This window comes from Plasmodium sp. gorilla clade G2 (assembly GCF_900097015.1).
Source record: "Plasmodium sp. gorilla clade G2 genome assembly, chromosome: 8".
Lineage (NCBI taxonomy): Eukaryota > Apicomplexa > Aconoidasida > Haemosporida > Plasmodiidae > Plasmodium > Plasmodium adleri (nom. inval.).
Window position 1 is genome coordinate 666305 of NC_041700.1, and position 26196 is coordinate 692500.

A 26196-nucleotide genomic window follows, 5' to 3' on the forward strand; every position below is an offset into this window, starting at 1 on the left:
TAACAAAAACTTATATATGAATTAAAAAAAATATGATCTTTATAAAATCATCAAGATAAAAAAAAAAAAAAAAAAAAAAAAAAACAATATATACATATATATATATATATAAATAATGTATACATATTCTATAAACTTTTTAATTACTTTATATTATTGTTATTTAAAACATATATATGATCAATTAAAATATTTATTTATATATATACAAAAATATATATTACATTTCATATTAATACATATTTCATTTCTAATATATAAAATATATATATATATATGGAAACAATAAAATGGATCACTACAAAAATATATAATTTAATTATATATATATATATATATGCATGCATATACTTATGTTAATGTAAATATATATATATATATATATTTTTTTTTTTTTTTTTTTTTTTTTTTTTTTTTCCCTCATATATATATCATTGTTCAGGTAAAACATATGTTTATATGTTTATATGTTATATTTTTATTTTTATTTTTATTTTATTTTATTTTTTTTTTTTGCCATCTAATAATTTTGATTATAATAATCATTCTGATTATTTGATGAATCCATATTGCGATTATTCATATCATACATCATATTTCCATTTGCTACGTTGTACTGATAACTACTATTGTCATATCCATTATTCATATAGTAATAATTATTACTAGCTGTTCCATTATTATTGTATGAACAAGTCAGGTCGTTTTTATATTGATTACTAGCCAAATCACAATTAAACACAGTAAGATTATTATTATTATTATTTAAATTTGAATAATTATTTAAATTATTAGCTTGTTGTGTAACGGCATTATTTGTAGTACCTTCAGGACCATTTATATTTTGTAAAGAAGTATTAAATGAACTATTATTATTTTTAGACATATTTTTTATATTCTCTGTAGGATTTATATAATTATTTAAATAATTATTATTATTATTATTATATAAATTATTATTATTGTAATTTTCCATTACGTTTGCACCTACCATATTATTGTTATTATCACCGTTTTCATTAGGATTCAGAATATTTAATGTAGTATTATAATTTTGGTACATGTAACTTTTATCATTATTCTGTATACCATAAGGATTGTTAGATGTGTAAGTACCATTATAATCATTCATGTGATTATAAATAATTTTATCTTGTAAACTGTCTCTACTGATAAGACTTTTATTCTTATTATTACTATTACTATTACTGTTACTACTACTACTATTATTATTATTATTGTTGCTGTTATTGATGTTGTTATTATTTGTGTCCATATTATTGAGATCATTTCCATCTTCATAATGATTTTTATTATAGTTCATCAAAGAATTTGCCGTATTATAACGTGAATCCATCGTACCCCCGGAAACACCACAAGAGTTATTACTATTATTATTATTATTGTTGTTGCTATAATTTAATTTTGAAACATTCATATCATGGTTTATTACTGAATCACACTTATTTAAAGTAGCTGAACTATTACTATTGTTCACCATATTTTGTACATTGGTTTTATATATAGAGCCATTAGAAGAATTATTAGTTTTATCATATGAATCATTATCTATTATGTTGGTAGCAGTATCAGATACATTATTTCTATTCATATTATTATTATTATTGCTATTATTTTTCATACCATTTTGTTGTAAATGATCATCTCTTCTAGACACAGAATTGCTACTACTATTATTATTATTATTATTGTTGTTACCATTTATATTTTCCATGTTTCCATTCATACAAGTGTCATATTTATTTGATTTCATATATTTATTATACATCTGTGAAGAATACATGTATGGAGAATTATTAAATGAATCTACGACGTGATTATCATAATCAACACCTACATGATGAGAAATGTTATTATTCATATCATCAACATTTGGATCATTATAGCTACTTAAAAATTTCCTTTTCTTATCACTACTTTTAATATTATCATCATTTAAATATACACTACTATTATTATTATTATTATTATTATTAATAGTATTATTATCATCTGTCATGCTTAAATAATTAGATAACATATTATTATTATTAGTAGTATCTTTTACATCGACATATTGTTTCATTTCATTATAAGCAGCTGTAGAAGAACATTTATTATTATATTCATTGATACTTCTTCTTTCTTTCGAATTGATATCATCTATAATAATATTATTTTCTTCATATTTTCCATTAATATCTCTCAATTTATCTGTGTCTTCATTTTGTCCATCAAGATTATCAATATCTTTAAATTCGTCATTTAAATGATCATTATTAGAATCAAAATTATTATTGATTTTTTTATATTTCCTTTTAGTAAAATCTTCTGAACCACTACGATTCCTAGAATGATCCATTTGATTGTTATTATTAAAATCTAATTGGATATTATTTTTGTTATAATCCTTATCATCCATATGTGTATTATTATTGTTATCATCAATTTTGGTTTCATTTGACATATGTTTTAATAATGTTTCTGAGTTTTCTTTTAATATATTTTCATGTGCATTTGTTATAAAAACTTTATGATGTTGTGATACCATATTATTATCATCATTATTATAATTCATTTCATCTTTTATTAAAGAATTATTATCTAATAAATGATGTGCAGAAATTCCAACTTTGTTATTGCTCATATCGTTTAATTCATCAACATTGTTGTTATTTATAATATTCATATTGTTATATAATAATCCACTTGATGACAAGGTATTACTACTACTACTACTACTATTATTATTATTATTATTATTATGATTATTATTATGATTAATATTATTGTTGTTGTTACTTCCTATTGAACCTGTATACATATTACCAGTGTTCATATTATTTTCCTCCTTCATATCATTAATCATATTATAATTCATCATACTAGAATTATTTGACAAACTTGCTAAGGATGAATTTTTTAAAATGGTGTTATTATGATATGCGTTTTGGCTAGTCTTATTATTATAATAAGTATTACTTCCTTTTTTATTATTTAAATTATTTGAACTTGACCTTAAATTTTTGACCATTTTATATTCATTCAATATACCTTTAGGTGCATTTGTTTTTATTTTATCATAATTAGGATAATAAATTAAACCGCTACTATTACTACTACTACTATTATTATTATTACTACTACTACTATTGATATTATTATTATTATTATTATTGTTGTTGTTGTTATCTGGTATTATTCCATTTTGATAGGAATTAAAATTCTTCGATTCATACGATCTTACATTATAATTCATATTATTTGTCGAACTTCCTTGAGACATCACAGATCCGTTTGCACAACTTAATGGTGTCACTACATTTGCATTATTCAGTCCATAATCACTATTATTATTATTATTGATATTATTATTATTATTATTGTTGTTGTTTGTCATATCATTCATATTATTATAATTGGGATATATATTATTATTCACAAATTTGGAACTAGCTAGCTGTTGTTTATTATCAATAGAATAACAATTGTTCTTATTTAAATCTATATTTGAATTATTATAAAAATTATTTCTTAAATCCTTTCCATTATTATTAGATGCTATATTCTTATTATAATAAATACTATTGTTCATATTCACGTTAGTAAGAACATCCTTAACATTAGTATTATTGTTTATGTTGTCATTAGCAGAATTTTTTTTAGTATTATTAAATTCTACATTGCTATCATTAATATTGATATTATTGTTTGTAGGTATATTCATATAACCATAGTTTGACATATAATTATTATAAGTGTATGCACCACTGGTCGTATTACTACTACTATTACTATTATTATTACTATTATTATTATTATTACTATTATTATTACTATTGTTAGTTGTAGTAGTATTATTATTGCTGTACATATGGTTGAGAACAAAATTTTGATCCTGAGTATTTAACATAAGATTTCTTATTACACTTTTTTTATTAGACATATTCATAGTAGTATCTTGATTACTATTAGATGAAGCATATAGAGCACTATACTTTGGAGTGTTCTTTATAGATGAACGTAATAACATATTTTCAGAATTATTATTACTACTCATATTACTATTCAATGTATTATTTACACTATTACTTCTATTGTTATACCAGATATTTCTTTTAAGACTCATTTTAGATGAATCAGTAGTAGAATTTGAAGTAGTGCTAAGTTTAGATAAATTATATAACGTTTTACTATTCATGGTTATATCCATATTGTTATTTGCTAGATTAACAATACTACCATTATTATTATTCATATTATTCATATTGTTTATATTATTGATATTATTCATATTATTCATATTATTCATATTATTCATATTGTTTATATTATTCATATTATTCATATCATTCATATGATTTATATGATTCATATTATTATTACCATTTGATAGATTCATCATATTACAGGAAGAAACGTCCGGGATAATCTTCATAGCCTTATTAAAATGATGCATGTAGGGGGGTAGGATTTTCATTTTCATATCATTTCCATAATTATTATTTGAATTTAAATATAAAGGATGATTTTTATTATTCATATAATTATTCATAAAATATGGATTATAATTATGATTACTATTATTATTATTATTGTTGTTATTATTACTGTTAATATTATGATTACTATTATTATTAGGATCACTACTACTATTATTATTATTATTATTGTTATTATTATTATTATTATTATTCACACAACTATTCATATCATTATAATTCATATTAATAAATGCATAATTACCATTATTAAATGAATTAAAATTATTCAATCCTGCATTCATATTATGATAATTAAAATTCATCTTATTAAAAGGATGAGGTGCATTCACAACATTAGGATTATTCAAGAGAACACCATTTAAGATATTACTATTATTTGTAAAAAATTTATCATTGCCTAAACTACTAATGATTTGATTTTTGTTTTTTTTATTATTTAAAAACATTCCTTCAACAGAATGAGGACTGTATGGACAATGTTCTTCGTGATTCATACCAGATAATTCTAACCACACTTTATCAGTTTCATTATCTTTTATAATTCTTAATCTACTATTACATTGAGCATTTAAAATACAAACAAAATTTCTTACATATCGTTTGCCTGTTACACTACTATTTAAATATTTATAACCCATAGCTGTAGCACGATCTTTTCCTTCTTGTATATTTCCACATACATCTAGATACTCCCATTTAAATCGATTCCCTGTATTTTTCTTTTTCTCATCAATAAAATCATTGAAATTAATACAAAGAGGTCCTTTTCCTTTTATTTCTATATTATTATTATTAATAATATCTACGATAACTAAAACAGATCCTTGACATGTATCATGTTCTTTACAAACAAAATGATAAGTTAATTGTATATCTGTTACATTAATCATTTCTAAATCTAAACCTACCTTTTTACATTTTTTTATTCCTTTTAATTCATTAGAGCATACCATAAAGAAATCAGATATATTACCATCCTTATCCTTTTCAAAACGATATTTAGGTTTTCTTCTTTTTCTGTTATCTCTTTTGAATCCTTTAGGATTATTTTCTTCTTTTCTTGCTTTTAACAAATCTACTTGTTTCTTTATTTTTGAAAGACTATCAAACATATTTGACACAGGAGGTATTTTCTTTTCTTCCTTCTTAATAACTACTGTTCTTTCTTTTATATCATAATTTTTGTGTAATAAATCTTCTGAATTTTCATTATATGTGTTGTTCATATCATCATAAGGTTCATTGATACTTTCAAAGATTTCTTCGTTATTTTTTTCACAACATTCTTCATTTGAAATATTTTTTGTTTCATTGTTAAGAGTATTTATATTGACTATATCGTTATTATTAATATAGGATGAATTATTAATTGTATCTAGATTATTATAGGTAAAATTTTGATTTGTATTAATATTATTATGATTATATACATCAGTGTTCATGTCATTATTATTATATATGATGGGAAGACTTTCTTCTCCGTCAGCCTGCTCAATAACACTAACACTAATACCATCATCATCATTATTATTATTATTATTATTATTGTCATCATTGTGATCATTCTTTAATTTGTAATTCTCCTTTTGATCATCATATAAATTTGAACCTTTCTCATTGTCATTTTCTTCTACATGTTCTTCATTGACATCCACTACACTGTTAACATTATAATTTTTATTACTCTCTATCTCATATACTATATCATTATATTGTAAATCTTCTACTATCGTAGCTGTAGTAGCTAATTCATCTTTTATATTGGTCCTGTTGTTAGTTTCACTTTTTTCCTTATCATCAAAAGTAGAATTTAAATTATTAGACAAATTATCATCTATGATTATAATATTTTTATTTTCATTATGATATTCATCATCCTCTACCTCACTAACATCATTATTTGCATCTTTATATTCATTCGAGCTTACTTCTGCATGTAAATAGTTTTCGTCTTGAGATTTAAATTCATACATTCCATCGTCTTTATTGATAGAATCCTTGTTTATGAATGTGTAATAAGAGGCATCCGAAGAAAAAAAGGCATTATTATTATTATTATTATTATAATTATTATAATTGTTGTTATTTATATTATTTATATTATTTATATTATCATCATTATTATTATTACCATTTATACTATTCGTTTCATTATTCCTATTGGCATATAAATCTTCGTTTTCATCATTATTTATAATTTCATTATTGCTATGACTAGAAGTATTCTTAATTTTATTTTCCTCAAGATGGAGTTCCATTTCTTTGTAACAATATATATGGGATATAAGTGTACATATAAAATATATATATATATATATAAATATATGTGTAAATATATATATATAAATATATGTGTATATATATATATAATTTTTTTTTTTTTTTTTTTTATATTTTTTTATATTTTTTTATACTTTTTTATATTTTTTATATTTTTTTTTAATTTTTTTTTTGATAGAACATACACAATACAACTGTTGAAAGAAAAAGAAAAAAAAATAAATAGAATATATTCATATGACTAACACATACTATTAAACATTATATTAACAAAATTATTTTGTAGGACATAAATATATATATATATATATGAGAAAACATTAAAATATATTTTTATTTATATATATTATTTTAATTGTACATAAAAAATAGAAATCTGATGAGGAAAAAACCAAAAAAAAAAAAAAAAATAAAATAAAATAAAATAAAATAAAATAAATTACAATATAATATAAAAATGAAAATAACTATATGAATAAATAAATATATAAATATATACACCTTTAATAACAATTAAAACATATGATTTATATATGGGTTCATATATATGTTATATTATAGAATATATACATAATATATACATACATATATATATATATATATATAATACATATAATTAAGAAAAATTGCTTAATTAAAAATATGTTTTAATTAATAACATAAATAAATATAAATATAAATATATATTAATAATTCAAAAAAGAAAAAAAAAAAAAAAAAAAAATGTAGATATATAGTTATTCATATATATATATAATATATATATGTTAACGGAGAAATTTCAATGTTAGGTATATGAGAAAAAAAAAAAAAAAAAAAAAAAATTTTAAGTCATATAAATAATATCATATACCTAATTGTATATATTATTAACAAGACAGATAAATATATTGGTGTACACTTTAAAACATGAAAAAAGAAAAAAAAAAAAAAAAAAAAGTTCTAATGATAAAAATATTAAAATATATTATACTACATATAAAAGTATACACATAAATATAAATATAAATATATATATATATATATATAAACTTTTTAAACAACAATCCTTAATCATATAAAATTCACAATATATATATTTATATATATGATGAAACAATACTTTAAAAATAAAACAAAGCACTGAATTTAAAAGAATTATAATAAATCTATATATGTGACAATGAGTTTTATAAAAATGTATCATGAAATATGTATTTATATATATATATATATATGGAGAGATAGTAAATTTTTCAATGTAAAAAATAGGAATATAACAATAAACATAAATAAAAAAAAAGCATCTAAACAAATTATAACCATAAAAGTACCATATTAAAAACAAAAAAATAATAATAATAATAAAATAATATATAAGCAAAAAATTATATAATACATATATATATATATATATATATATATATATATGTTGTTTTTATAAATTTACTTATACACTATAGAATAATATTATATTTTTTTTTAATTTCAACTCACACATAAATATATTTAAAATATAAACTATCAACCATATATTTTTCAACACACACATATATAAAAATATATATATCTAATATATTTATATCTATGTATGATGTATACCTTTTAAAACATATACATCTCAAAATTATTATTTGTATTCATATAATAGAAAAGGATTGTTTTTCATATTGTGTAATATAATAAAGGTGTACATATAATATATAATTAAAGCATACATATAAAACATAATGATAAAAATTTACAAGTTTATTTATATAATATATACATATATATATATAAATATAATATATATATGACAATATTCAAATAAACAAAAAAAAAATTAAAAAAAAAAAAAATTTTAACATTTCAACAATGTATATTATATGTATAAAAATAAATATATATATATATATATATTTTATATAAAACTTTTAAAAATTATAAATATATCAAAATGTGTAAAATAAAAAAAATAAAGAATAATAAAAATATATATATATATATATATATATATATAATATACATATTTATAATATTATTATTTTTATTTTTTTTTTTCACGTTTCCAAATATATATATATAAAGAAATATGTGTAGATCAAAACTTTTTTACAAATAAAACACAAATATATATGGGGTCAAAATTATAAAAAAAATATTTACATATATGTATATATATATATATTTATTTATAAGGAAGCCTTTCTTATATAAACTGAATATATTTTTTTCTTTCTATTTCTATATATATATATATATATATAACATATGTATGTACTTATAGATATATATATATTTTGTGGTTACATTTTTTATAAACAGATGTACATATAAATATACATACATTATAACTAATTATATATATATATATATTTAAACACATATATATTATAAAAATATATATATATATATATTATTGTTATTATTTTACAAATATATATTTATATTATATATATAAAATCCTTTTATATTTTCAACTTTCAAATTACTTTTAATCAAACATTCAAATATCAAATTTTACATGTTTCCATTTTTTTTTTTTTTTTTTTTTTTTTCATATTTTTTCAAAAAATTCATATAAACTTAGATTAAATAAAATGTGAAAAAAAAAAAGCAAATAAATAAATATACTATAATGTTTTTAGTATATGATATAATATTTTACAAGAAAAGAAAAAAAAAAAATAAAAATAAACTTAAAAAAAAATATATATATATATATAAGGTGCTGGCTTATTACATTATATATATATATGTTGATGTATATATAAAATATATAATTTATATAATCATAAAAATGTAAAGGGGTTCATATTATACATTTTTTATAAAATAAATAATTATATCTATATATACATATAATATATATGTAAATAAGAAATTATTTATTAGTTATATATATATATATGTAAATAATTATTATTTATACATATATGCATATATACATATTAATATAATATAATATTACATTATATCTGTAATTTTTTCTGATATATATATATATATTTAGTCATTTGAATTTTTTCCTAACATTGAGAAATGGAATATGAATAAATATATTATATATATATATCAATATATTAATATATTAATATAAGGAATTAATAAGAAAAAATGTGTGGAGAAATTATATATATAAAATATACATTTAAAAAAAAAAAAAAAAATTATATATATATATATATATATAATATATTATAAATACATATATATATATAATTTTTAAAAAAAATGAGTTTTTTTTTCAATTTTTTTTTGTAATGTTGTAAATTAAGAAAATAAAATTCGACTCAATGTTCCTATTTTATATATATATATATCTATATGTATATATATATATATAATATATATATATAAATGAAAATATTGGAAATTATGAAAAATAAGATTGGGGGGAAAATAGAGATATCGAAATGAAAAATTGTAAATTTATTGGAAACTTATATAATATAAAAAATAATCATCAACCTGATTAAAAAAATCAAAAATAAATAATTTCATCTCAAGAAATAATGAATATACCTATTATATCACTTTATATTTTTTTAAAACCTTTTTACTAGGATTCTTTTAGTAATAAAAAAAAAAATATATATATATATATAATATATATATATAATATAATATGATATTTTATAAGTTTCTTTTTTTTTTTTTTTTTTTTTTTTTTTCTCATTAATCAGATAATATAATATTATATTATATGATAATTTTTTATATTTACATTTTAACATCATATATATTATTATTTTATATATATATGTATAAATAATTTTATACCTTGTCGATGATCCTATGAAAAATAAAATTCATTGACATGTTCATCAAAAAAAAAAAAAAAAAAAAATTCAATTTACCTATATAATATTATAATATTATTATATATTCATTTTTTATATTTTTTTGATATAGTTAAAAAAAAAAAAAAAAAAAAATTATTCCCCTTATTCAACTTTATGAATATCCAATAATATAAAAAAATGCTATAAATATATATAATATATATATATATATATATATAATATATTTATAATTTTTATTTTTTTATTATTCATAATAATTTCTAAAATAATCATCACCAAAAATTCTTACTCCAATATTATTTGCATACTGCAAAAAAAAAAAAAAAAAAAAAAATATATATATTATATATATATATAATTTCTTTATATATATAGTTTATATATGTATATATTTTTCTATATAAATAATATAAGTCACTATAAAAGAAAATTATACACACTTATTAAGTAGGGTTCATAAATAAAAAAATATACATATATATATATATATATCAATATTTAGGTCTTTTTTTATTTTTCCTTTTTTATTTTGTTTTACACAAATGTGGGAAAAACATATAAAATATGTATATGTTATATATATGTATAATATTTTAATTTTTTTTTTTTTTTTTTTTGGACTCTTCGACGTTTGAAGCCATAAAAAAAAAGAAAAAAAAAAGAATTAACAATATAAAGAAAGAATAAAATAAAAACATAACAAATATTATATATATATATATGTGTATATATTTTTATTTATATATATTATTTCATTTTTATGTAAAAATCAATAAATTTATGGAAAATTTAAATCCCTACTCTTCTCCACTTTTCCCATAAAATTTATATATATATATATATATAGTATATGTAAATATAAAATTATATGAAAATTATGAGAATTAAAATAAAATAAAATAATATAATATACAATTTATTGATTTTATATATATATATATTATATATGTAATATATTTATTTTTTTTTTTATTAAGGGTGTATATTATAAACTCATGTGAATAATTAAACATATAATGTTATATACATATATATGGAAAATTAAAATATATATAATACATATGGGGATATAACAAAAAAATAAAAACATAAAAACATAGAAATGATATAAATAATATATATATAAATAATATATATATATATATATTATATTTATAAAGGTGGGAAATAAATTTTCCATCAAAAAATAAAATAAAATAATAATATATATATTATACATGTATATATCAATCCACATATAATTTTTTTCCACTTTTTATATATAATTTTTTTTTTTTTGTCATCACATCAAAATTATATACAATAAAATATAAATATTTCTATATATATATATATTTATTTATTTATATTTTTATGTGAATTACCTTTCTATCAATGTCAGACTTGTCAAAGGGTCGACCAATATTATCACCCACATAGAAACTCTCTTCAGTATTAATAAATATATCTGAAATATTTTTAGAGACATTTTTTATTATTTTATTTTTATACATTAAATTTATTATGATATACATAACAAAATGGTCAGCATTATTTAATAATTTTAAAAATATTTGTTGTTCTTCATCTTTATTTATTAAATTTTCCATTTTTTGGCTGGAACCATAATTTTTCCAATCCTTTTCATTTTGATCATTTAAAAAGAAATTAATAAAAAATAAAAATAATTTTGATTCATCTAAATTTAAAGAATTTACAAATTTTAGATTTTCTTTTTCTTTTTTTTTGTGTAATAATGAATTGATATAGATATCAAAAATTTGTAAACATAATTTATTAATATCAAAAGGATGTTCATTTATATTATGTACATTTATTTCTTGTTTATTATTTATATATTTTTTTTTATATATTACTATATCTATTAATTCTTTAACTTCTTGTAAGGAAAAAATATCTTTATTCAAAGATAAAAGTTTATATAAGTTCTTATTGTTCATAATGAGTCTTTTCTTTTTTTTTAACAATTCCAAATATTTATTAAAATAACAATTTAAAATAAGTAAATATTTTATAGCTTCTAAACAAATATACAAATAAAATTGACCCTCACTCGGTTTACTATATATGTCTATATCTTCTATTCCACATTTTCCAAATGAGAAAAAATAATTTATATAATTTAAAATATATGAATTCTTTTTTTTTATACATGAATAAAATTTTTTTTTTTTTTTCTTAAAAAGTAAATTTCTTAAAATATAATATTTCTTCAAGTACTTGTAATGGATATATTTCTTATTATTTTTATTATAATATAAAAAAAATGGTTTATACATATTCTTCTTTTTTAATTCAATAAATATTCTCTTATGTTTGTTATAAAATAGATGATTCCTCTTGTTGGTTATTAAAAAATTTGTGGATGACATAATATCGATATTATATTTATTAAACAAATATGTTTTATTATAAGGATTCTCTAATTTCTTATTTAATAATTTTAAGAAACAATAATATAATTCTATATTAAAAGATATCTTTTTTTCGATAATTTTGTTGTACCTACTATTTTGAGTCTTCTTAAATATTATATCTTTCACACTATGATAGATTATTTGATTATCATAATTATTATTTATATTTTTGTTTATATTTATATATTTGTTTATATTTATATTTTTATTTATATTTATATATTTGTTTATATTTATATTTTTATTTATGTTTATATTTTTTCCTTTCTGTGTAGTTATAATATAATGTTTGTAAAAATAATTGAGAGAATTTTTAAAGTTTTTAATTTTTAAAAAAAAGTTGGGCAACTTATTAAAACACAAATGCTCATAATCTTGGACACATGAAGAAACACAAGTATGATTAGAAAAAACCACAATTTCATGTTTTTCTTTTTTTAAAGAATCTAATATAGGTATCTTTTCTTTATTAAATATTATATTATTAATATGGTTATTAGAAAAATGTTTATTTATTAAGGTACCATCAAAATCGAAAGAAGCAATTTTTAAAGGTTTTCTTAATACATAATTTATAAAATTATAAAACACTTTCTCATTATTATAATTATTATTATGATCTATATTTAAAGAGGTACCCAATTTTTTATAAACTAATTCTTTTAAACTCATACACCCATCAGGTATTTCAAACACACAAGTATAGTATCTATTCCATTCTTTTGTAAATTTTATTTTCTTTAAATAATATAAAAATCGTAAATATTTTATGCATACATTTTTTCTAACTTTCACATTATATAAGGGTTTCAAAAAAATATCCATGCTACTACATTTTTGAATAAGTTTTTTTTAATTATCTTACTTTGAATATAAAAAAAAAAAAATATATATATATTTTACACACTAAAAAATGTTATAAATATATAAATATATATATATATATATATATATATATATTTGAATATATAAAAATATTTAAATGTATAAAATATTTATATTTTCATATAACCCTTTTATTAATTTAATATGAGTTATTAAGGAAAGCTCTTAAAATTTACAAAAAAAGCTAACCATAAAATGTAAATAAAATAAAACAAAACAAAATAAATAATATCATATAATATAACACATAATAAGGATATGTAAAAAAAAAAAAAAAAAAAAAAAAAATTATGATAATCTGGAAAAATAATACAAGTATATAATATTATTATAAGCACAAGTGTACACTTAAACAATCTTTAGTTACAAATTATTAAATAAATACATTTTGATTATTATGAATAATAAAATAATATCAATATTTGCTGTATTTTTTTTTTTTTTTTTTTTTTTTTTTCATTTTATTTGTATATTATATCTTTAAAATGTTAATATACAAATTCTTGAATATATTCATTTTTTTAAAAACCTTTCATTTTAAATATTAACATTAATATATATATGTATATATATATTTTTAATGTTATTTTACTTATATGAATATACAAATACACATTTTCTTATATTTCTTATATTTATATCACATTTCTTTTTTAATTTTATTTTTATGTGTTTATAAAAAAGGCGTATATCTTATTTGGATAAATAAACCCTTAATCTTTAAATAACAAATAATAAAGAAAAAAATAAAAAAAAAAAAAAAAAAATGAAACATATGGAATAATTATATATGATAAACAATCATGGGTTTTAAAATAGTCATTATATATTTAAGTAAGTGCTACATAAATTATAAGTAGAAAATATATATATGAAATAAAATATTTTATTCACGCATGTAAATATTCCATATGAAATACATATAAATAAAATATATATTATATATATATATAAAATAATACGTATGACTTATTATTTTTACAGTTCTTGTTTGCTTAATGAAAGGAATACCGGGATTCTTAACAAATAAATTAACAAATTCGTTTTATAGTACCTTTGTTAAATTATCATACAAGAATAAATTTATGACGTAATCATAAAAAAAAAAAAAAATAAAATAAAATAATAATAAATATACAATAATATAACAAATAGAAAGAAAAAAAAAAAAAAAATTAAAAAATAATATAAAATATAGAAAAAATAATATTACATTTTATTTACAACATAACATATATATATATATATTATTTACATATGTTTATATAATTTATGTTATTTTTTTTTTTTTTATCATAAATATATTATAGTGGGATATTAACCAGACGATTGGCAAAAATGGCAGATGAAGAAGAAAAAGCATTAGCAGCTGCAGGAAAGGATGAAAATGGAGATTCAATTTTTGGTTTGCTAAATATATAAAAATAAATTAAAAAGTGAATAATATAAAAAAATAATTTATCTTATATATATAAGATACGCTATTTATATTTTGATATATGATAATAAATTTTTTTTTTTTTTTTTTTTTTTTTTAAATAGGAAAAATTGCAAGAGGTGAAGTACCCGTTGACCCTGTATATGAAGATGATAAAGTAAGTTTCTTTTTCTTTTATATGTGAAAATAAGGATACATACATATATATATATATAATATAATATTAATAATATCTTCATATTATTGTTTTGTATCTATACAATCATATGAAATATATTTAACTTTAATGTATATTTATAAATCATTGTTAAAATAAAATAGTTAAAAGGAATTATATATATATATATTTATTTATTTATATGTAATATTTTTTATGGTGTATGTACCTTTATGTAGGTCATCGCATTTAATGATATATACCCACAAGCACCAGTTCATATTATAGTCATACCAAAAAAGAGAGATGGTCTTACTAGACTAAGCAAAGCAGAAGAAAAACATAAAGAAATTTTAGGACATTTAATGTGGGCTGTAAGTGATTATTTTAAATAATATATCTACATAATATAAAACCAATGATATCACACATACATACATATATATATATATATATATATATATATATGTATATGATTTATTTCTTTTTTATTATATAGGTTGCTGAAATTGTTAGAAGAAACGACTTAGGAGATTTCCGATTGGTAGTTAACAATGGACCTGAGGCATGTCAATCCATATACTATTTACATTTACATATACTAGCCAAGAGACAAATGAAATGGCCCCCTGGTTAAATGAACCAAAAAAATATACAAAATTTTATATCCATATGGAACAAAAAGTTTATACATTACAAAAAAAAAAATATATACATATATAATATATATATATATATATATATATAAATATGTATATATTTTTTTTTCCCATTATAACATTTAATTTTTTTAAAAAGTTCGTATGCTCTTTTGTTTTAGTGTAGTGTGTGCAAAATAGATATGGCTGTTTTTTTTTTTTTTTTTTTTTTTTTTTTTTAAGAAAAAAGCTAGCCATAAAAAAAAAAAAAATAAATAATAAAATAAAATAAAATAAAACAAAACAAAACAAGTGCCCATTTATATATATATATATATGTGCATACATTTTATAATATAACATAAATTTATTAACACTAATAAAGTGTATAACAACATATGAGATAAAAGGAAAATTTTAAAGAATAGTATAATAAAAACAATTAATTTTACAAATTCAAAATAAAGAAAATTAAAATTAGTGATAAATTAAAAAGACCAAATGAAATTTAGTTAACCATTATATTTGAAAGAAAAAAAAAAATATATCTATAAAATAATATATACATATATATCTATCTATATATATATATATATATTTTTTTTTTGTGTGTAATTTTTCCATTTTTAAGCTTTAGCATTATTTTTCAATAACAAGGGCACTTTTGGCTTTACTTTCGCTTTCGTAAATTTTGGAACATATTTAACAGGCGTTGGGGTATTCACTTGAGTTGCCATCTGAACCACATTCTTAATATAATAATCCTTTTTTCCTATTAATCCACCTTTTTTTTCATCATCAAAAAAAGTATTTATATCCTTTGGTATTAGTGCTACCTTTCCTTTTATAAAAAAAGGAGTATTATTTAATGGCAATCCATGTTCTTCTTCCTTTAAAATATTTTCTTGTAATAATTCAAAATTTTCCAAATTATCCCAGGTTGCTGGTAACTTTAATGATGCATTTACTTCTCTTAAGTCATTATCCAACATATCCAATACACAATGCTGTTCTTCAATTAATTTTTCTAATTCTCTACAAGAAAAAAGCATATTTATTATATCGTCCTTATCATTATTAGACATCTTCGAAATGTTTAATGATAAATTAAACATGTTATCATGTTTTTTCTGCTTTGGTAAAAATAAATGAGCTATATCTTCTAAACGTTCCACATTCTTTTTTCGTGTACCTTCTGTAGGACCACAATCATTTGTTTCTTCCTGATCTATTTTGATTTCATCCTTTTGGTTTTTCTTATTTTTCATATTTTTCATATTTTTCTTTTTTTTCAAGTTTTCATTGGCCCACTTAAGTTTTTCATTTAAATATTCAATTTTGTAATTTTTATATATATCATCAAAATTGAAATTATATGTATCTTCCAATGTGTTTTCTTCTAAATCATGCTTTTGTTTTCTATTATTTAATCGTCTTTTATTATATATACCATTTTTATACATATTCTTATTTTTTAATTGATCATCAGAAAGATAGGTATCATTATATTCACTGTCATATGGATTACTATATTCACTTTCATACTCATCATAATATTTCGTTTCGTCTTCGTAATAAGCTTTTTTTTCATTCACACTTTTTTTTTTTTTTTTTTTCATCATTCCTTTTGTTGCTTTATCTTCTTCTATAACCCCTCGACAATTATTCAATTTGTGCTCGATTTCGTACCATTTTGAATTTCCAATATAAGAACTTTTATATTTATTGTTTATCTTATGTTGTTCTTTATAGAGTTTGTCTTCATTATTATATTCCTCATCCTCATCATCGTCATCATAATATTCATCATCCTCCTCATCATAATCATCTTCATAGTATACACCTTCCTCATCATAAAATTTTTTTTCATTCTTCTTATTCCACTCTGCTCCATTTCTAAATTGTAATGGCTTCAAATGCCCTCCAGCTATTATCATATTATCTTCACATTTTTTATTTATTCCTTTTTGTTTATTTCTGTCTCCTCTTTTATTTTTCTTCATGGATTTAGAAATATCACTAGTATCATCTCCATTGGGTATAATATTTTCATTGTTAAAAAATGGTAGTGTCTCATTATATGAATAATCATATGGATACATAGGTACATAAAATCCTGGATAAAAATAAAAAGGGTGGTTGTCCATTGCACCATTATATAACATATTATTACAATAAGGATAATTCATCATATAAGGATAATCATAAAAGGGTGGTGGTACTCCCTTATACATGCACCCATTTTTATGAATATCATTTTGAACACATCTCTTTTTGTCATTTATATTTTGTGGAGTTTTATCCAAGTTAGATATAGAATGAGCAGGTCCTGTCACTTTACCTACATAATTACCACTATATCTTGAAAAAGCATTTATATAATGAGTATCTTGAATTAATTTACTTTCATTTAATGTTGTCAATGGTCCTACATTCGATTTATTGGCTTTGATTCCCACTAGAATATTTTCTCCATATGTATTGGACATCTTAATTTGTGATTGACTCATTTGTCTAATATTTGTATTATTTTTTTCTAATAGTATATTATCATTATTGGATATTTTTTCCATTGACATCCTTTTTGCACTATTATTTGAATTGTTTAGTATATCATTAGATAAATCATTTTTTGACATTTTGTCATTATTCATATGATGGTTATTTCCTATATTTTTTTCCAATTCTTGTGACAATGATGCAGTACCATTATTGGTTATTGTTTTTTCTTTGATAGAGGAAGATAATGAGGGTTGATAAGCTTTCCCTTTTTCTTTAATGGAATAATATATTTTACCTATTCCCATAGGAACTTTTGTGGACACATTTGATTCATTCTTATTTATTTCATTGGAGGAAACACTTTTTAATTTATCTAGAATATTTATTTTTTCATAATATTTATTTTTGAATAATGAATTTTTATTCAAATTTTTTTCATTTGATATATCATCTTCATCATCAACTAAATCAATAGACACTTTTTTTTTCGATGTTTGAAGTCTTTTTAATATGGGTTGTGAATTATTACTATAAGTACTAGATTGTTTCATAATTGACTTGGGTGGTTCCTTGTTTGAACCTGTAGACTTGATACATGATTCTTCTTTTTTGATAGTTTGTTCTAATGATTTAAATTTTGGTTCAGGTATTTTTATTTTTGGTTTGATTGATTTCAGTTTTGGCATCATCTTTTTCATATCATTTTGAACATTGTTAATATTTGATGGTTTTTCATCACTTTTCATTTCTAATGTTTTAAATTTGGGTTCAGGTATTTTTATTTTGGGTTTCATTGCTTTTAATTTGGGTGGAATTTTCTTATTTGAAATATCAGAATTAATTCCTTCACCGTTTATATCATTGTCTCTATTATTTGTGATATTATTTTTTTGAATAAAAGCTAAAGAAAAAAAAATATATATATATGAATATATAATAGATACATATATATAAATCAATATATATATATATATATATATATATATATAATGTGTCAAAATATTTTTTCAAAATGTGAATACATTTTGTGGGTATACATTTTTATTAATGTGTACAAATATATATGAAAAAATATCCTTCTTTCTTAAAATTTAAAAAATTTCTTTTCTTTTTTATCATTTATAATTATATATTACGTGGTGACTTTCCTTTATTTTTTAATAATAAAGGAAATTTCTTAGGTGGATTCATCGATTTCTTTGGAGATCCATCTTTTTTAATTATTTGAGCAGAAACCTCTGAACTCATATTCTATATTTCTATTTCGAAAACATTCCAATGTGCAATATAAAAGAGGTAAATATATAAAATAAATTCAAAAATGTTATATGTAATTATATATATATATATAATTACGATATAGAATTTGTTAAGTACTATTTGGAAAAAGAAACAATTATATTTTTAAAAATTATAAAAAATTTAACGCAACACAGAAAAAAAAAATATATATGTATGTATATATATATATATATATATATTTATATAAACATTTCTATATATTTTTAATCATTGAAAAACTTGATATTTGTTTGAACATTTTCTTGTTTATTTTCTTTCTGTTTTTTCTTTTTTTTTTTTCTTTTATGTACATTTTATAATTTTTTAAATATAAACACATATTTTGTATATGTTATTTATATGTACATTTTTTTTTTTCTTTTTTTGTCTAGAAGATATAACGAATACATTTTATAATATTATGAACCTGTTCATAATTTTTCTTTTCATTTGTGTGTGCACATATAAGCATGAAACAACTATGTTACAAAAATATATATAATATAAAAAAAATATATGAAAAAATTATGAACTGTTCATATAAAAAAAAAATATATATATATATATATATATAAAATTATGAACTGTTCATAAAAAATTACAAAAAAAAAAATATAATATATATATTTATATATGTATGCTTAACATAAATATATACATATACAATTTATATGAAGAATATATTTATTTTTAATCTTATTTAATGTTATTTCGAATTCTGAAGTATAACAAAGAATTTGTCTACATTTTTATACAAATATTTCTATATTATTAAAAGTATTTATATATATATATTTTTATATTTGTTTAATTTTTATTTCTTATTTGTTATTTTTTTTTTATTTTAATAGTTAAATTTTTCTATCATAAGTATCAATATATATATATTACAAAAATAAGAAAAAGTAGAAACAGATTTGTAAAATCTTTTATGTCCATGATTTTATAGCAATCAAAATTTTTCATAAGAAAAAAAAAAAAAAAAAAACTAAAAAGGTATTTAAAAATGTTAAAAAGAAAATTAAGCTAAAAATTAAAAAAAAAAACATAAAAACATAAAAAAAAAAAAAACACAAAAACAAAAAAAAGACAAAATTTAATATATATATATATATATTATATATCCTTTTTGTATGAAAAGGATAAAAATGGTTCCCGAAGGTATATAACATATTGAAAATACTATATATATATAAATATATATGTATTAATAAACACTTGTTAATAATTACAAATAAAAAAAAAAAAAAAAATGTAGAAAATATGAATTATAAAAACAAATAGGAAATGAAATAAAATATATGAAAATTCGATATCCTTCACAACATTTTCTTATTTTAATTTTAATTTTTTTCATTATAATAATATATATATATGTATATATATATATATCATTTATATTAATAAAAAGGAATAAATAATTTAAGGTGAATTCCGGGGGAAAAAAAAAATAATAAAACCAAAAAAAATAAAGGTTATATATTAGTATCATCCATTTTAAGGTATTCTAGTGTGTACAATAATTTCATTTCCTATTCCCTTTTCTGCTTTAATGACAAAATTTACAATACCAGATAATGTGAAGGTAGCATATTTTAAGTTAATAACAGCTATAAAAAAAAAAAAAAAAATATATATATATATATATATATAAATATATGTATATTTATTTATATATTATATATACAAACATGTAAGAATTTTTTTATTATTATTATTTTTTTTTTTTTTTTTTTTCTTACGTGTTGTGTTTTTCAATATTGGTTTTCCATGTTTGTTTAAAATAACAAAATTGACTGTATTTGCCAATGAATTTCCATTTACATCACTTGGTAAATGTTTACCTACAATCGATAAAAAAAATTATATATATGTATATATATACACATATATATATATATATATATATATTTATTTAAAACTAACCTAAAATACTTCTGATGCTTAATTTCTCAAGTAACACCCAAGCAGATCCATCAAATATTGGTACTGCATAATAAATAAATAAAAATAATATTTATTTTTTTATATTATTAAATAATAAATTATAAAAATATATAATATTTTTTTATATATTACGTGGATTATCAGAGATGGCACTTAAGGCAAATTCTGCTGTCCATCCTACACTTGGACCAGCCCAAACAATTCCTAAAAATTAAACAAATAAAATAAATCAATCAAAATATATTATATATATATATATATATATATATATATGTATTTATTCTAATTTTTCATTTTTTGATATATCCATTTATTATATTATTATTTTTATTACTCTCATGTTCAAGTCCCATATTACGAAGAGCGTAAGATGATATATAATTATTTCCATCAAAAACAATTATGTTAGCTATAAATAGATAAACACACAAAAAAAAAAAAGAAAAATATATATATATATATATATATATATATATATAAATAAATACATAGTGCACATTTTCATAATTCAATGAATTTTTTATAATAATAAAAAAATTACCATCAGGATTTTGTATCGCATAGTCAAATTCAGATACCTTCATATTATTTTGAAGTTCATAAATTCCTGATGAAATAAAAATAAGTATATACATGTTATAAAATGACATTACAATATATATATATATATATATGTATGTATGTATATGCTTTTATTCTTACTTTCATTATCTTCATTTATTCCCTTCATATATATATTTCTAACACCTAAAAAAAAAAAAAAAAAAAAAAAAAAAAAACATTTATATACAGAAACAATCGAACAAAAAATAATACTTTAAGAATAGTTCTTATATATATATAAAAGTACAAAAATATTTTTTTTATCTTACCATCTCCTTTTAATATTTCTAGTTCGTCTACATATTTTCTACCATCATATACTTTTCCTATAATGATTAAAAATATATATATATATATATATATATATGTGATATACTAATAACTATTAAAAGAAGAATTTTTTTATTTTATAAAAATACTTACTTGATTTTGATAATCCAATATGAAGTGTATTTTCTAAAATTAAAGAAAAAAAAATAAAAAATAAAATAAAATAATATAAACAAATATTATATGAAATAATATATTTTATTTATTCAAGTATATATTATTATTTTATAAAATATTTCCATTTTTATATTTATAAAAATTACGATCCAAATTATCAACGTTTAATTGATATCCTACAAAAAAAAAAAAAAATAAAATAATAAATAAAATAAAATACATAAATATATATATATATATATGTGATGATTTTTTAATTATGTTTATTTTAATTGTCTAAATATTACCTCCTGTGAATATAAGACCATTATATTTACGTGCTGAGGTAGATTAAAAAAAAAAAAAAAAAATTGAACATAAAAATTTAAGAAAAAAAAACATATTTTTTTCTTTCATTTTTTATATTATCTATTAGAAATTTTTAATTTGAACAATTTTATCTTACCTCCAACTTTTATAGATATGGCACTATCTGATTTAATACCTAAAAATGTATCAAAAAATATATATATATATATATATATATATATATATGTATATCAAAAGGCACATTAATAATAATTTTTTTTTTTTTTTTTTTTTTTTTTTTTTTTTTTATGTAAATAATATTATGAAACTTACCTTCTCTCATATTAAGTGTTTTTTTAAATATATTGATGAATTTTCCTTTAATTATTTTAGACATTCCAATGTTTTCTGAAACAAAAAATTATGTATACATATATATATGTACATATATATATTTATATATTTATTCATTTATATTATGTATGTCCTTACTGTGAACGAATAGGGATATTTGTCTTCTCTCCAGGTCTCTTATATTTTTATCGTTTCCTTCCATAAATGGACATAAAATTGTGAAACTACTTTCTTTATCTCTGTAATTTCTTATTTTTAAGTACTGAACTCTATTTAATCCGCTGTCTATGACATTTTGTGCTTCACTCATATTTTTAAGTCTAGATACATCTCTGATAATTTTTTTAACGATTTTTTCTAAAAAAAAAAAAAAAATACAAAAAAAAAAAACATATACATAAATATATATATATATATATATATATATATATATATATTTATTTATTTATTTATCCCACATGTTTATTATTTTTTTCTTTTTTATAAACTTACTTGTAACATCGGCACAGATATATCTAATGGATAACTCCGACTTTACAAATATTTCATAATTAATTTTATTTTTTTTGGTTTTTACATTATCGATATTTTTACTACGATTAAAATGATCACATCTTGTAGCAGTATCAACAGCAATTCTTAATATATCAACTGGATCATTTAATGAGCTCATGAGTTTGTTTAAAACTTTTCGAATACTTCTTTTTCTAATACTAATTTTTGTAGGTTTACATTTTCTACTTATGAGTCCGAGAATTTTTTTCTTTTCTTTACCTCCATAATCATGTATACATCCAAGAACGATTTTATCTGTTTTCATTCTACATTTATTGTATATAATATCTACAGCCTTTTCAACAGGTCCCTTCTCTAAAAATATAAACATAAACATATATATATATATATATATATATATATGTATATATATATGCATATTTACAACATAGTAGCATTCACCTATTAAATATATATATATTTTTTTTTTTTTTTTTTTTTTTTTTTTAAAATAATTCCATACCGTGAACAAAGTATGTAAGGAAGAATATTTTTTTAAATCTGGATATATTTGGATTTTGTAGGGAAATATAATTTTCTCCTTCAAATACCCATAAAGAAAGGAAGATAGACATATACTGAGCTAATAACGTAGGTGTATATGGAGAAGATAAGAATTTCTTTTTCAACATTCTAATAATTTGCATAATAATTCTTTGAACATTATTTGCTTTAGAAGTTCTTTGTAAATAATCTACCTCTGAAAAATTTACTAAGTCGTTATAATTTCTTGGATGTCTTCCACTTTTTCCTAAGGTAAATATTTTCTTAAGAGCTGACGAGAAATTTCCTAAGAAACTTGATTCGTATTGTTCTATCATGGTTGTTATGAAAAATACTGCAAAGAGTTGACAAATAAAAAAATAAAATAAAATAATAATAACATATATATGTAAAAATATATATATATATATATATATATATTTGTGATGTGTGTGTTCCCCACATTTTTTTTATATTTTTCATTTTATTTTTTTCATTTACCTAATTGCAAACTTATTGAAACTAATGGAGAAAAATTATTAACTAAGAAATTAATATTTTTAGATGGGGCCTTATTATAATTAAACCATCTAAGTAAAAATCCTACATTTCTAATTCTTGATCCAACAAAAGTGTTGGTTTTGATTTTTTTGGATTCTACAAAACCATATGATGCAGAATACATATTTTGAATTTGATTCCATAAATCTTTTGTTGTTTCATATAAGGAATTATAATTCTGAGATTTTTTAGCTAATAATGAAGTTTTTATAATATCATCAATAGCAAAAATGGATTCATTTCCTGTTTTTTCTTGTGCTTCTTCTCGGAAAAAATTAAATGGGGCTATTTTAAAGAACGTTTTCTTCTTTATTTTAATTTTTTTATTAAACTGAAAAAAAAAAAGAAATAAAAAAAAGGCATATATGAAATATGTTATATATAAAAATTATTTACTCATAAAATACAATACAATCATTATATATATATATATATATATGTATATATATTTTTGTACCTTATGACTTCTGTCAATTGTTTTATTTATTAAATTAAATTCGTCATTTGTAGATATAGAACTAACATCAAGATAACCCTTTGCTGATAGTTCATTTGCAGAATTTAAATATAGTAACATGATTAAAACAACATCAGCACTTGTTTCTATATTATATATTTTATCTCTGTAGTAATACATTAATAACTTGACCACTACAAAATTATAAATAAGACAATATTTATATTAAAGGGTAGGAGTAATATAAAAATATATATATATATATATATGTATATATGTATATATGTATATGTATTTTTCGACTTACAATCTGCTCTTCTTTGTGCAGTTTTTTTGGGACTGAATTCTTTTTTATACTCAGATAAATCATAATTTGCTTTTATAGTCTCATCCATACATTTATCAGTACACATGTCATTAAATCCAAATTCTGGAATATTAAATATACAAAAAGGTAATACATATATGTATATTTATATGCACACTTATATTTATATATGTAATTTTTTTTTTTTTTTTTTTCTTATATACTTTTTTCCATGATATCTGAAATTTTTGTTTTAAAGGTATATAAAGAATCATCAAGGCCCTTTTCTAATAATAATAGGGTACCTATAACAGAAAATAAGAA

General features: G+C 18.6%; 5 protein-coding genes across 5 annotated transcripts in view; 1 reads left to right on the plus strand and 4 right to left on the minus strand.

Annotated features, from left to right (window-relative positions):
- Positions 1-520: 520 nt before the first annotated feature.
- On the minus strand, positions 521-6763 carry PADL01_0816500 (asparagine-rich antigen; the record flags this gene model as incomplete). Its single annotated transcript, XM_028681508.1, has 1 exon — positions 521-6763. One exon carries the CDS (start codon positions 6761-6763, stop codon positions 521-523), a length of 6243 nt encoding a protein of 2080 aa, XP_028537879.1.
- A 4033-nt stretch (positions 6764-10796) lies between these two features.
- On the minus strand, positions 10797-13794 carry PADL01_0816600 (phosphatase, putative; the record flags this gene model as incomplete). Its single annotated transcript, XM_028681509.1, has 2 exons — positions 10797-10859; positions 11917-13794. 2 exons carry the CDS (start codon positions 13792-13794, stop codon positions 10797-10799), a joined length of 1941 nt encoding a protein of 646 aa, XP_028537880.1.
- Positions 13795-14657: 863 nt separating this feature from the next.
- PADL01_0816700 (protein kinase c inhibitor-like protein, putative) lies at positions 14658-16086 on the plus strand (the record flags this gene model as incomplete). Its single annotated transcript, XM_028681510.1, has 6 exons — positions 14658-14688; positions 14839-14944; positions 15165-15259; positions 15397-15449; positions 15689-15823; positions 15949-16086. 6 exons carry the CDS (start codon positions 14658-14660, stop codon positions 16084-16086), a joined length of 558 nt encoding a protein of 185 aa, XP_028537881.1.
- Positions 16087-16713: 627 nt separating this feature from the next.
- Positions 16714-19837, minus strand: PADL01_0816800 (conserved Plasmodium protein, unknown function; the record flags this gene model as incomplete). The annotated part of the gene is made up of 2 exons (XM_028681511.1): positions 16714-19490; positions 19726-19837. The coding sequence occupies 2 exons, from the start codon at positions 19835-19837 to the stop codon at positions 16714-16716; spliced, it is 2889 nt and encodes a 962-aa protein (XP_028537882.1).
- Positions 19838-21367: 1530 nt separating this feature from the next.
- Positions 21368-26196, minus strand: part of PADL01_0816900 (rhoptry neck protein 5) — a gene marked incomplete at both ends in the record, with an annotated part of 7213 nt that continues 2384 nt past the window's right edge. Inside the window, 20 exons of the mRNA XM_028681512.1 lie at positions 21368-21480; positions 21613-21714; positions 21797-21859; positions 21950-22021; positions 22152-22226; positions 22359-22424; positions 22520-22564; positions 22690-22746; positions 22844-22876; positions 23014-23043; positions 23155-23187; positions 23313-23351; positions 23489-23563; positions 23648-23866; positions 24002-24379; positions 24528-24902; positions 25049-25439; positions 25566-25759; positions 25873-25995; positions 26097-26177. Of these exons, the coding sequence (XP_028537883.1) occupies positions 21368-21480; positions 21613-21714; positions 21797-21859; positions 21950-22021; positions 22152-22226; positions 22359-22424; positions 22520-22564; positions 22690-22746; positions 22844-22876; positions 23014-23043; positions 23155-23187; positions 23313-23351; positions 23489-23563; positions 23648-23866; positions 24002-24379; positions 24528-24902; positions 25049-25439; positions 25566-25759; positions 25873-25995; positions 26097-26177 (2564 nt within the window). The remainder of the gene's footprint in view (positions 21481-21612; positions 21715-21796; positions 21860-21949; positions 22022-22151; positions 22227-22358; positions 22425-22519; positions 22565-22689; positions 22747-22843; positions 22877-23013; positions 23044-23154; positions 23188-23312; positions 23352-23488; positions 23564-23647; positions 23867-24001; positions 24380-24527; positions 24903-25048; positions 25440-25565; positions 25760-25872; positions 25996-26096; positions 26178-26196) is intronic.